General features: G+C 42.5%; 1 protein-coding gene across 3 annotated transcripts; it reads right to left on the bottom strand.

Moving 5' to 3' along the window:
- Positions 1-12: 12 nt before the first annotated feature.
- slc16a12b (solute carrier family 16 member 12b) lies at positions 13-13,364 on the bottom strand. 3 transcript variants are annotated; one of them, XM_048987050.1, is made up of 9 exons: positions 13,072-13,364; positions 10,842-12,728; positions 10,530-10,751; positions 8,633-8,848; positions 6,042-6,145; positions 3,982-4,125; positions 3,331-3,895; positions 2,550-2,809; positions 13-1,435 (listed from the first exon to the last, which is right to left on the bottom strand). In XM_048987050.1, exons 4-9 carry the CDS (start codon positions 8,740-8,742, stop codon positions 1,260-1,262), a joined length of 1,359 nt encoding a protein of 452 aa, XP_048843007.1. In that variant the 5' UTR covers positions 8,743-8,848; positions 10,530-10,751; positions 10,842-12,728; positions 13,072-13,364; the 3' UTR covers positions 13-1,259. The 3 variants fall into 3 exon arrangements, with proteins under 3 accessions (XP_048843007.1, XP_048843008.1, XP_048843009.1); XM_048987051.1 differs by having other exon boundaries at positions 11,102-12,728; XM_048987052.1 differs by lacking the exon at positions 10,842-12,728.
- Positions 13,365-14,020: the final 656 nt, after the last annotated feature.

The following is a 14,020-nucleotide window of genomic DNA, read 5'->3' as shown; positions in this document are numbered from 1 at the left end:
GCAGTCAGGAAATTGGGGGGGCACGGGGTTTAATCAAAGGGTAGATATACACAGGCAAACACGCACTGACTTTACAATGACCCGACTGGGGAAACAAACTTAAAAGCAGGCTTAAATACATTGAACTAATGAGAACAACAGGAAACACCTGGTGAACGAAGGGGCGTGGCACACGGAAGGAGCGGACGATGGGGGCAGGACAAAAATGGTAATGCTGTCACCAAAAAAAAATCCAAATTTATTATTCACCGATTACAATAATGGCATTTTTTCTGTGCGTACATGCCAAGTAAATTTTCCATAGCACATTTTTAAACTTGTGTATTTGGTAACTTACCAGACTAAATCTTATATTGGCCCAGGGCACAAATCTACGAGAAGAGGTGACCTTTGGTGCCAGATAAATGCAAAAATGTCATGGAAAAGGGAAACAGATGGTTGTGTCGAGTGGGGACGACACGTCACACTCCTACTGATTTCACCCCTACCGGCAACTAGCATACCGTTAAGTACATTATCTTTGCTGCTATCCTGATTGCACACAAAGCATCAGTCTCAAAATATCATCTCTCAATCTGACTATTATAGTATTTTTATTTATTTATATAGTATCATTATACTAAAGTATTTTTTTCAGCACATGGACAAAAAAACATAAAATGGACAACAGTGTGTTTTATTAGATTTGACTTCTATTTACAGTAGCCACAATATTTAGTGCAACTGCAAACACCTGTAAGCAAGAAAATATTACTATTAAACCATTTTTGTTTAAAAAAAAAAAGCCATATATTAAATACAGATTAGCACTATTTGTCCACAAATCTCTACAAAATAGACATATACCTCGTAATTCATTTTGCTACTATATGCTGGTATATGTTCCATAAAATTACTCAAATGCTGCCATCTGCTGGATCACTTTGACCTAGACGAATGGGTGAGTAACCTGTCATGGACAGATGCACAGATACCCTAATGAATTTCTCCCAAATAGAAAGCCAGTTTGAATATTGTTCTCGAGATAACGTGAGGGAATGTGACAAAGAAAGTAATCCAAATGACAGAAAGGCCGGAAAGGCAGAATCTTTGAGGCCACGCACAAAAGCAGGCCAAAAAAACACATTAGGAGAGGTCCGCAATGTCTTTCGTATTTTTATTGTACATATACAGTAGGCTTTTGGTGTTGCACAAAGACTGCAATGTAGAACAACCAGGGAGAGGAGTGAGCTTCGGTTCCACCTTGGGAGTCCGAACAATCAATGGCTGTTGACCAAGCTGTGCAGCTTGGGGTTGGTGTGGACACTGTGCTTCCGCCGTCCCCGGCAACTGTGAACCATGGCGGCTACGCCGAGCAGCAGGGAGCTGCAGATGAGAGCGAAGCCGCTGAGGAAGAAGGTGGCCGTGTAAGAGCCGGTGCGGTCGACGAGCCAACCTGCCATGAAAGCAGAAGCTATCAGCGCTGGGCACGTGCTGTACAGCAGCAGGCCTGTCTTACAGAACGCACATTCATGAAGTGAGGATGGGAGACTTAGAAAAATACATAGTACAGCTGCATGATATCACATCGCGATTACACGGAATTTCACTTACGCCCACAATTTGATAAGCAGATTATTTGTGCGCCTAAAATATTAAAGAGAGGTGTATCATGACACCCAAAAATTAGTAATCTGTATTTGGCGTGCCTTTTTCTTTAATAAACGCAAAAATTGCACAACAGCAAAAAGTACCGCCACACCACAAACATCTGTTTACTTTGTTTACCCATAATCTCCTCTTTTAAAAGATGCCGTGGCTGCTGAACTGTCCGTTTCTTCACCGTTTCTTCAGTACTTATTGCTTCTGTGATTTACCAAAACAGTAGCATGTGGCGTGCTCTGCTAGCATAATTTAATAAACATAAAGATACCCTGAATTCATGCAGATTACTAGCTTTTCGGTGTCACAATGTGCATCTCATTAATATCTTAGGTGTACATTAATCTGATTACCAAATTGTGGGTGTAAATAAACATGACAAATCTGAACAAATGTCACACCCATTACCTATAGCCCTGGTGAATATTGTGCATGTGCCGTAGAATTGCGATTAAATTGCATATCGTGCCCTAATACACAGCAATGTGCAAAAATCTTTGGTAGCCAAAGGAAAACGTTACAAAGTATTTATCTGAACATATGCGAATTAGCACTGCCAATAAAGATTAAAGAGGATTTCATCTGTTCTCCAAAACGTTACTGATATCCCAAACCTCTCCTCAGGGGCACCACAAGCAATCCATACATTTGTTAAATTTCACTACCTAGCTCACTTAATTAAATTAATAAAATTAGATAAATGACTAATTATTGATTATCCAATTAAGGTGAGAGGTTTTGAAATGTCTAAGCTGACACACTTTGTACCTACAGAAAGATCATTTAAGCATCATTTTCTTTGACTGCCTGAGACTTTAGCCCAGGGTTGTATTTTTAGAACTGGTCCATGGCTAAGAGGCAATGCCACATGTCTTCACCGGTGAGTGTGAAGGGCCGTTGGAACATACCTCCGATGGGCGGGCTGACCAGGTATGGCACGGCGTGGAGGAAGTACACGACTCCCAAGGCAGAGGAGAGGTGGGCCGTGCCCACGGCATCCGACGTCACCACTGGAATGAGGGCCACATAAGCCCCATCGAAGTAACCGTAGAGCACCGCAAACGGCACTAGCAGCTGGAAGCTCCGCAACAGAGGAGCAAAGAGGCAACATAAGCCCTCCAAGCCGACGGCTAGCATGTAGCACACACTGCGGTGCTTCCTCAGGCACCTGAGTGGAGGGCGGGGACACACGTTACCCAATTAGCTAGCTGGATTTCATTAGGTATCAGACTGTCAGAAAAAAGTTGCAATTTGTTCCTCTGAGGGTACAATTACTTATCACTAGGGCTGTACCCTCAAAGGTCTGCTAATTGTACCCTTAGCTGTAGGTAAATGTACCTTTAAAGGTGCAGAAATGGACTCTGAGGAGCATTTTTGTACCATTGGGGAACAGCAATGTTGTTTGTACCATTGGGGAACAGTAATGTTGTTTGTACCTTGGGGAACAAAAGCGTACTACAGCTGTAACGTTTTTCTGACAGTGCATGTGCAAGTTTGAATTACAACCTTTGTAAGATAACAAGCCTGCTGAACTGTTGAGCTTTAACTACTGGTTTCTGAGCAAATATACACTTAATTCCAATTTTCTATGATTATTTCTAAGATTTTCTTTGACTACACAGTCCTGCATGTATTCCCCACAAATGGTTCCAGAATTACACAAGGCTGCACCAGCTCTGGCCCCGGTACCTTCTGTCAGTAAGCCAGCCGAAGGTGACATTGCCCACAATGTCGATGACCCCCAGGATGGACATCAGGAGGGCAGCCTGCTGGTGGCCGACACCTACATCCAGAGCATAAGGCACCAGATAGACGAAGGGCAGGCTACAGCCACTGGCGAGGAGGAGGAAAGATGTGGCCAGGACCACAAAGCTGGGCATGAGCAGGAATCGGTATTCCTGCATGGGCCGGAAGCAGCAACGATGGTGCTCCTGGTCATCGCAGCATCTCGCAGTCACCGCCCTGTCCCTTGCCTCGGACTCCGCCACCACGGACCCGTTCTCGACCCCCGCCGCGGAGGTGAGAGGTCTCAGCAAGGCCCCGCAGACGCACAGGTTGGAGACAAACCCCCCAGCGATCAGGAGCGCCCCACGCCAAGAGAAGTGCTCTATCAGGAGCTGTACTGCTGGGGCCAGGATGAAAGTCCCGATCCCACTGCCGGACATGGCGATCCCGTATGCCAACGCCTTCCTTTCGTGGAAATAGACGCCAACCATAGCGATGGCTGGCGTGTAACAGAGGGCAAACCCAACACCTGCAGACGGAAACCTTTGCACATTAACGGCAACCTCAAGTGGTCATATCGGGGAACTCAAAGAAAGCAGGGGTAGTGTGTACTACCTGTGAGGATGCCAAGGGAGAGGTAAAGGTACTCGAGGCTGGTGGCAAAGGAGCTCATGACCAGCCCGGTGGAAGCCAAGAAGCCTCCCAGGATCACCGTGATGCGGAAGGACAGCCGGTTCCCAATGAAGCTGCCAAGCGGAGCTGCCAGGACAGTAAATCACAAGCACTGGAGATGGACATACAATGTATCTGTCACACGGACCATACAAGGTGAGCTGTCGGAACCATGATCATAAAAGCACAGTTTACATGGACATTTACAATTATATTAAAGACACAGCTATGCAATTAAAGTATGTCATATTACATATTTATGATATATTGTAACAGGAAATCTTATTCAAAATTTTGTAAAACATAACAGTACTTTTAATGCACTTATAATAACTTTTGAACTAATGGCTAAAAACATATATGACATACATGACAACATAATTATGAGATGTAACTGAAATGGTAAAACTAATTATCTATCCCCTCTCTTAAGAAAGTCGTAAATCGGCATTCTGTCCAGGGTGTCGTCTGTCCTGTGTCCCGTCCATGTCCCCTGGGACATAAGATGTTATGGAAGAACGATACAAAATGTCATAAGCTGTACTTTTTGGTGTCATGTATAATTAAATACCCATTAAATATTATTTGGACTTATTATATGTTATATATAACTTTGCATCTTTCAGCAAAATGCGTCTTACGTAATTTGGTACTGTAGTACATTCTTACATCTCACCCCTGAAACCATTAACTGGTTTCTCTAGTCTGACATTTTTTTGTGGCCTCGGCACTTCAGAGTTACATATTAAACAGTTTAAAGATCCACTTTCTTTACCTATGGGCTACAATTTAAACAGAACATATGGCATGTGTTGTGCAGTGAACATTATACTTATTTGCAGAAAGAATTCTGTCAATACAGGCAGATTAGTGACATTTTTGGACAGAAGGTTAATGCATCATCCAGGATGTAAAATATCAATAGGATTCTGGTAGATGAAGTAAAGTCCACAACATTCTGCTCAATCTATAGTCAGTCCCAGCCTGAAGAGGCCGTCTTGTGACTTTCAGCTTTATGGATACCATGAAGGCTAGAACTGTGTTCTTCAGGATAAATCTATTCGTAAACCAACACCAGGTCCACAAACAGGAGTTCTGAAAAGTGCCACACAAACAGGGTTGACAGAAACGCAATGAAAAGCAGAGTTTGAGCACTTGATAGCATTTCCCCGCACTGCTTTAAACAGGGCGCAAAACTCACACATGACACAGGGATGTCGCAAAGGCCGCTAATCACCTAACTTGGGGTCCTGGGAAATCTACAGCAAGCTATACAAGATTCAGAGCCTATGCAACATTAACCCCATAGGGAGTTACTGTCAAGACAACACTCACAGGGAGACACCCATTTTGGTACAAGGCAAGGGAAGCCTGGGACAGAAAAGCCAATAGACTTTCATTCACTAATTATTAACATTAATAGTATTATTATAACACAATTATTAATCATTAACAGTAAGTCCTGGATTGTGTGATAGGCCCATGCAAATATGCAGGAATAATACGGCAGATTAAATTCAACAAAGCTAACCCGCTTACCCAACATGCCACCCCAGAACATTTAGGAGACATACATGATAAATTTAGGCAGGACAGGAAAGTCCAGGCTCAGACCAAGATTTTGTTTCAACCAACCAGTTGAGCATAAAGAGTCACAGTCACAGAGGACTCAAGTGATTGGTTGAAACAAAACCTTAGTTAGGATTTGTACTTTCTGAACCTGAACTTTCCACTTATGAATTTCAATAGATACAACTGATACTATTTATGTGTAAACAGTCCTTATATTGCAGACTCCATGACTACATACAACTACGTGGAGTGGAATACCTACATGTTTTGATATCAGCCACAAAACCATTGGGTTCCCAACTGGCTTCCCCTGATCTTACATTTCAGAGTACATGGAGATCACAGTTAATTTATGTTCGGCTTATGTGAGAGATACATGGAAGGGGTAATAAAATCTCAGATTTGATGAGGCAAGTCTAAGGAACTCTTACCACAAAGCATAGTGGTGCAGTCCACCAGCGAATGAATCCATGCAGTGCCGGCATAGTCATGCCCAAAGTGCATCTGAAACTCCACAAAAAAGATGGAGATACATCTAAAGAAACAGAAAGACACAAGTTTGTTCATGCTCTCTTCGGCTCGGAGCGTGATTCAACCCAAATGATAAAGAAAACGAATTAATGCACTTCAGTGATATGCAGGAAACAGTGCAGCCATGGTGCCCAATCCTGGACTGCATTACTGCATCTGACATGATTCAGTATCACATGGTGATATCACAGGCTTGGGATCAGCGAGGGATTACACCAATCCGACCGGAACATCATCATTCAAGAGCAATACAGTAGGGAGGCCTATGTTATGTATTACCAGGGGCCAGTGTGCGTGGGGGGCTTGAACCTTGAAAAGAATGGGCCAGCATCTGTACAAACACACAGCGATCTCCATGAGGGGCGACCGAGGTCACGCCGCCCGGTTCGCAAGTCAAACCCTCAAATCTCTTTGGTTACAAATCCCTGACCGGAAAGCAAACAGCAGGGATGGGCGTGGGCCGCTGGAGAAGTTATCTGTGAACCTCCCGCCAAGCAAACGCAACCGGCATTCTCCAGGCCAGGGCCTCTGCAACGTAATCGCCCAAGGCCTCGTGCTCAAGAAGACAGGGCGTGCTTCAGTGCTTCTGCAGGATAATGGGGACTCAAGGAACCGATCTTTTCAGAGCATCAGCCAGATGATCGAGGAATGCAACCGGACACCGAGGGCTTCGGGTAGGGCTTGTGGTTCAATACGGAGGGTAAGTTTTACAAACCTAATACAAATATAATGACACCTAAAGCAGACATACATTGGCAAGGGTGTATAATGTGTAAACCACAAAACAGCCAAACCTACTTGCATTATTAGGTCATTTAAATATGGAAAAAATAGAAGGCACGGATTTACACATACCTCTATGACGATGTGAAACACAAGCTGGTAACTATACTATATGAATCATTACTTATTATTAATCACGGATTATTATATGGGCTGGCCCCCCATCCTGGGTTGTTCCCTGCCTCGTGCCCATTGCTTCTGGGATAGGCTCCGGACCCCCCGCGACCCAGTAAGATAAGTGGTTTGGAAAATGGATGGATGGATGGATGTATAATGAATATAAATATAAAAGTTAATTATTCTGTAAATGTTTTAAATATTAAATGAGATTTTTGCCTACCCCATCTCGCTCTCCATGTTACACAGACGCATACAGGTGAAAAATAGGCTGGCAGTGAGGAGCGACCCCCTGCAGTGGTGTCCATGGAGCTGGGGGCTAAGGGCCTTGCTCAAGGGCCCGCAGACATGACTGTTCTGCTGAGGGCAGCTTCAAACCAGCAACCTTCCAATCATCGGCAGAGAGGCTAAGCCTGTTGAGCTACATGCTCCCCACCATTCCCAATAAGAGAGTTATTAAAATAAAATATTACACGTTAATATACATATAATTATATAACTAAATGATAATAATATATCCATCCATCCATCTTCCGAACTGCTTATCCTACTGGGTCGCGGGGGGTCTGGAGCCTATCCCGGAAGCAATGGGCACGAGGTAGGGAACAACCCAGGATGGGGGGCAGGCCCATCGCAGGGTGATAATAATATATAATGTACATAATTTATAATAATCAATAATAAAGAAATGATGAGCTTGCAGATAAGGAAATGCTGATCGAGCCAGTTCAGCAAGGACATTACAGGGAGGAATGTAAAACCAGTCTGGAAGGGATAACAGTGTCGTCAGCGAACACTCCCCCCCCCCCCAACTCCCTAAGACCACATGCAGTATTCAGGAAGTTACTCACAACAGTAATCGATTAAAGACAGACGTGGAAAGTTCAGGTCCAGAAAGTACAAATACAGACCAAGTTTTTGTTACAACCAACCAGTTGAGCATAAAGAGTCACAGTCACAGAATCCTCAACTGGTTGGTTGTAACAAAAACTTGGTCTGGATTTGTACTTTCTGGACCTGAACTTTCCACCTCAGTGTTTTGTGAGTAACTTCCCCAATACTAACCACAATACCTAGCCTGGCAATGATCACGGATTCCGTGACTCGTTTGCATTTTTCACATCACGTTTTGATGAATATTGCAGTTTACCCAGAGGAAAGAGAGAAAGGCGGCGTTACTGGTATTCAAGAGGAACACCCAGTGAGGTTTAACTCTTTACCGGTTTAACCTGAACCGCAAGGTGATCAGGCCAATGCGAACTTGTCGAACTCGTCGTTTTTGTTAATTGGAGCCTCACTTCCACTACATACTACAAAATTCTTAAAGAAGATTATGAGCAAGACATTATAAAAACACAGGACATTTACTGAATACATGCGTTACAGCAGATTTTCCAAAAAACTTTTTTTTTTTTTATCCAGTTTCATCGAGGCGCTAATGTATTAGCTTTTTCCTAAGAATAAGGCAAAATACGCTAAATATTGCTAAATGGGGTGTTGAGCCAGCTAAACAGGACCAAAGAGCAGGTCATTTTCCTTTGCTGTTCCCAGCACTACAGCAATGGCTGCCATTTCGACGCGTCCGGTTTACCTGGTGACGGCCCGGGTGCAGACGGTGACGACGAAACAGCCAGCCACGATCATCCAGCCCCAACCTCCGTCGGGGGGGGCAGCTCCAGCCCCCCTACCCCCCTGAGCCATGGGGGCCTGTGTAAACGCCTCTCTAATCTCTCCCCAGCCTTGGGTTTCAATTTCACTCAGTAGGACGCCCCTCACTGCAGACTGCCAGACATGGAAACACCTTCCTCTGTGTCAGGACAAGAGCAGAGGGGTGATCACTTAAGGTTAAGATCGAGATTAAGGTAAGTTCTATTCACCCTCGGGGGAAGTTCATGTGCATACAAAAGGGAGTAGGTACACTATATGGAGAAAAGTATTGAGACACCAGGCCATTTCACACACAGATAATTTTATGACATTCCATTCTAAATTAATAGACATCAAGCTATAACAGTTGCCACTCTCCTGGGAAGACTTTCCACAAGATTATGGAGTGTGTCTGTGGGAATTTTTGCCCGTTCGTCCAGTAGACGAATTTGTGAAGTCAGGCACTGATGTTGGACGTGAAGGCCTGGCTTGCAATCTGCATTCTAGTTCATCACAAAGGTGTGTGATGGGGTTGAGGTCAGGGCTCTGTACAGGCCAGTCAGGTTCTTCCACACCAAACTCATCCAACCATGTCTTTATGGACCTTGTTTTGTGCACTGGGGCACAGTCATGCTGGATCAGAAAAGGACCTTCCTCAAGCTGGGCCCACAAAGTTGGAATTGCCCAAAATATCTTAGTATCCTGAAGCATTAAGAGTTCCCTTCACTGGAACTAAGGGGTCCAGCCCAACCGCTGAAAAACACCCCCACACCATTATCCCTCCCCTATCAAACTTTACAGTTGGCACAATGCAGTCAGGCAGGTAAAGTTCTGCTCACATCTGCCAAACCCAGACCCATCCATCAGACTGCCAGACAGAGAAACATGATTCCTCCCTCCACAGATCATGTTTTCACTGCTACAGTGTCCAGTGGTGGCGTGCTTTACACCACTGCATGGGCCATGGAAGCCCATTTCATGAAGCCCCCGGTGCACGGTTTTCATGCTGGTGTTAATGCCAGAGGAAGTTTGGAACCCTGCAGTTATTGAGTCAACAGAGCGTTGGCCACTTTTACATAATATGCAGCTCAGCACTCAGTGACCCTGCTCTGTTACTGTATGTGGTCTGTCACTTCATGGCTGAGTTTCTGTTGTTCCCAAACGCTTCCACTTTGCAGTAATACCACTTACAGCTGACTGTGGAATATCTAGCACAGAAGGAATTTCACTGACTGACTTAATGCAAAGGTGGCATCCTATGACAGCACCACACATGAGTTCACTGAGGTCTTCAGAATGACCTAATCTTTCACAAATATTTGTAACCCTGACTGCATGGCAAGGTGCTTGATTTTATACACCTATGGCAGTGGATCTGAATGAAACACCTGAATTCAGTGATTAAGAGGCGTGTCCCAATACTTTTGTCCATACAGCGTAGATCATTGATGAACATATTGTGCGAAACAGAGTGTACACAGTGCAAAAAAGTAAACCTGGTACAAGCTATTTAAAAAGTACACAGTATACGTTCTGAAAAACAGAATGCTGGAATATTAGGGAAATAAATATTTGAAGATAAGAATAATAATAGATTAGCAAGTCCAATTAATTCCAGTCATGTTCAATTCATCATTATACAGCATCTTTCTCAACACAATCATAGAAAGTTTAAAGCGCACACACACACACACACACACACAAATATGCAAACATACATACACACACAAACACGATAATTTATGTCTAAAATGAGCAAATTGTTCAGTAGAGTTACTATTTAAATAAAGTATCATATTTTCTCTACATCATAAACAGAGCTCTTACAATGGCAGACTTACCTGAAATAACTTAGTAGGGGATGAAATGTAATGTTAGAGGTTTGGGGTGGAGATCGTTTCTAAGAGGAGTGTCCAGGGACCTCAGGTGTTACACTTTAACTCCTTTGCTTGACCTCTGGGACCCCATCGAAAAACAGACGCACGTGTGTGTCTCTCCATTCAAGCCTTACTTTTGGGAAAGTGTATGAAAAATCCAGCAGGTCCCAATCACATACAAATGCTCTGTCATCATAACAAAACAACAAAGAAAAAAAATGTAAATACAGATATTTTAGTTGCATTAAAATAAATTGTTAACATCGAATACTCAACTGTCTACATCATTTTTTTTTTTTTACTTCAAAGGCATAAAACATAATTTAGAAAAGGTCAGAGGATGCCTTTGTTGGTGTTCAGATTAGTCCGCTCTTGGCTCCACCTTTCCTCTCCTCCACCTGAAATGACGAAAGAGGGCCAGTTGCTCCCCTCTTGGTGTCACAACGCAAAGGAAGCGGAAGGACCAGTTCAACCACTAGGGCTTTTTTTCTCGTTCCCTCCCCAGTGCCCTGTTTCCCACAATGCCCTTCCCCCACCTTTCTCCCGGCCCGGCCTTTGACTGGAAATGAACCCCTATCGCGTGTGTGCTTTTTCTTTTCTGTCGAACCACTTGTCTTGCGCTGACCAGTCAAATACGGTAAAGGTTTCCGCGACCCGTACATGCTTATGGTGCGCCCAACACAGCTATTTTGTTTAAGTTTCGACGATTAGCGCCATCTTTCATTTCAATGCAATATTAACACTGTTACGAAAGTGCCACCACACTGAATGCACATGGCTTAATTTTCAGAGACCTCCCGTATATAGAAAAGGGAGAGTTTTGCCTGCAGTTCAATGCATTCGGTTTCCTAATACTACTGCTGTCCATCCGGTTGGGAAATGCAACAGGACGCGGCAATTCCTCAGATCCAGCTGCTGCACCGTCGGCCACCACATGCCTGGAGCAGTAAGGCCACTTCTGCATTGTTTCACGGCAGGAAAGCTGAGCCGGGAATCGCCGGAGTCCGTCTTTGATGCGTCTTCGGTAAACACAGCGTTACGTAATCCGGCCGTATGATAAACACTGGGAGTCCAACAAAAACATCACCGGCTACGAATGACCGTTTTCCAGCTATTCATATTTGGTAAAAAAAAAAAAAATAGATATTTCATTTATAAGCAGAGTTCGCTTTTTTCATGGAAGCATCAAAGATACCGCACTTTAAAACGTTTACAGAATCAGGTGTTCACATTTAGTTTAGGAACTTTTTTTGCTGAAATAAGTAATAGTATGATAATAATGCATGGAAAATGTATGGCGACCACGAAATGATTAGTGTTTAAAAAATAAGACTTGCAATATAAAACAGTATAATAGCTAGTGATATAAAACAATAGTACTTAAATGCACTTATTTCATTCGGAACTGATGACTACCTGAATGCGTGAAGAAAAAAAAACTTGGTTGATGTTATAACAGTTAAACACCACCCACTGCAACTATTTATTCCAGAGGCTATATATTGCCACAGTATGATTTATACTGAAGAATTCAACTTTATTTAAAGTGTCATTTATTTCCGGACTAAATGAGATAGTTAACAGTACTTCGAGTTCGCTAAACTGTAATACTTTTTCTCCCATGTGTTGTGTTTTATTCTATGCAAAAAATTAAACTTTCATCCAAATACGTCGTCAGTCTTTACACTACACAGCTAGTCTGCATTGCAAGCGTTTTGAAATTAATGAATTAAAGAGTTAAATGTGCACGCTGCTCGTTCACGTTAGACCATGTTAGTTCTAAACAATTTATTAAGTAATAGTTACTAAAAGCTGTCTTAAAAAGGCCAGACACACCAAATGCACACGTGTACGTGGATATTTCTGATGTGGGTTTTCCTCTTATGCTACATGTATTACCAACATGCACACGAAGCTCGTCCTGTAAAAATCGCTGAGTCAAAGTGTTTTAAATGTGCATGTTTCAGTTTTTACACGAGTTTCGTCACAACTTATCCATCGTTCTTTGCACCCCTCCTCCCAAAACAAACTGCAGTCAACAAGTCACACAAGAAAGCAAAATGAAAAAAACATTTCATTAATCTAAATATTTAGTGAAAATAATGGTAGAAATGTATGTTATAATGTTATAATTTGGATTGTTATTCGACGTGCAGTGTTGTTCTGAAAGTAAAAAAAAAAAAACATCTGTTAAGAATTGTCTTTTTATTTATTTTTTTGTTCCCTAACCAAACGCTAAGTACAGGTTGGTCTACCTAATAAACATTAAGATATTTATACTAAACTATAAGTGGTAAATATTACTAAGTGTCGTTTTGCATTATTTAATTGTCTAAAATGGAGAAGTATTAAATTATTTGAATGGTGATTTTACTATTTTCTTGCAAATCAGTAATTATTTTAAAGCTACACTGATGAAAGTACATGAAGAAAATGCAAATTACAATTTAATTGTAAATCAATTTGATTATAAATCAAGACATTTAAAAAAACCGGCGAAACTTACTTTTTGCGGAGTAGCAGGCTTTTGCCTCCCTTCGATCGACATTTGAATTCCGTATTCTTACATTAGGATCATACATATATATATATATATATAAAACATTTATCTGTCTCAGCAGAAGTCCATTATCTTCAGCCCAACATGTAAAACAAAGTACAGAGGTCCCAGGGGGAGCCTCATGCACGGTTGTATATCACCCCTCCCAATTTTAAGACGTCGAAAGCGACGAGGAAGCTGGTTCTGTGGTGTAACAGAAGTTGCCTCCAATGCCGACTACGTTAGTTTTCGAGTCGCCTATCAGCGATTTTCAGTGTGTTTATACCGATTTGTGTGTGTCTGTGTCAAACGCATAGGCCTGTTTAGATTTGTGTTCAGTACATTTAAGTACTACTAGTACTTTGCTGCAATGGGCTGGGTTTTATACCAATAATTGTTCCGTATTTACGTCTATGATAGGATTACTCACGTAGAGACCCTTTATGTTTTGCTGCTAATTCATCAACTTCCTAGCGTATTTCGCTTGAATTTCCCTTCCCTTGTCTGGGAATCTCACAGATCCAGTCTGAATGAAAACATCGTTATAAACCCTGGCTACTCAGTTTAACCGTCTGAGATCATAAAGCAAGACAGAGGTTTGGAAATCCGGCCAGACAGCAGGAGCCTGAGGACAGAAAGGGAAGCCAGTGACAGGCTGGTGTCAAACAGCCTGAAAGAAATGTCACTCTTTGGATGAGTGGCTACAATATTAAAACAAACACCGCCAAGGAAGTGGGGGTTTATTTTCGGACAGCATTAACCCTATGGCTAATACATTGTTGAAGAGTAAAATTGTACATTAAGTAAATTACACGGATATTAGAAGTGTTGCCAAAGGGATCCCTAAATTCTTCATACATTATTTTTTAAATTATGCTTGAAGAACAAGATACGCTTGTGTGCCATTTAACCTGGG

Source organism: Brienomyrus brachyistius, chromosome 20, assembly GCF_023856365.1.
Source record: "Brienomyrus brachyistius isolate T26 chromosome 20, BBRACH_0.4, whole genome shotgun sequence".
Taxonomy (NCBI): Eukaryota; Metazoa; Chordata; class Actinopteri; order Osteoglossiformes; family Mormyridae; genus Brienomyrus; species Brienomyrus brachyistius.
Note: the sequence above shows the minus strand (reverse complement) of the source record. Positions and strands in the feature narration are given on the sequence as shown.

Excerpts from the sequence above, each read along its gene's own strand:
- slc16a12b (XM_048987050.1), bottom strand. The coding sequence starts at position 8,742 with ATGGCTCAGGGGGGTAGGGGGGCTGGAGCTGCCCCCCCCGACGGAGGT. Across the intron at positions 6,146-8,632 it reads TGCACCCGGGCCGTCACCAG|ATGTATCTCCATCTTTTTTG; the intron begins GTAAACCGGACG and ends CTGTTTCTTTAG. Across the intron at positions 2,810-3,330 it reads GGCTGGCTTACTGACAGAAG|GTGCCTGAGGAAGCACCGCA; the intron begins GTACCGGGGCCA and ends CCCTCCACTCAG.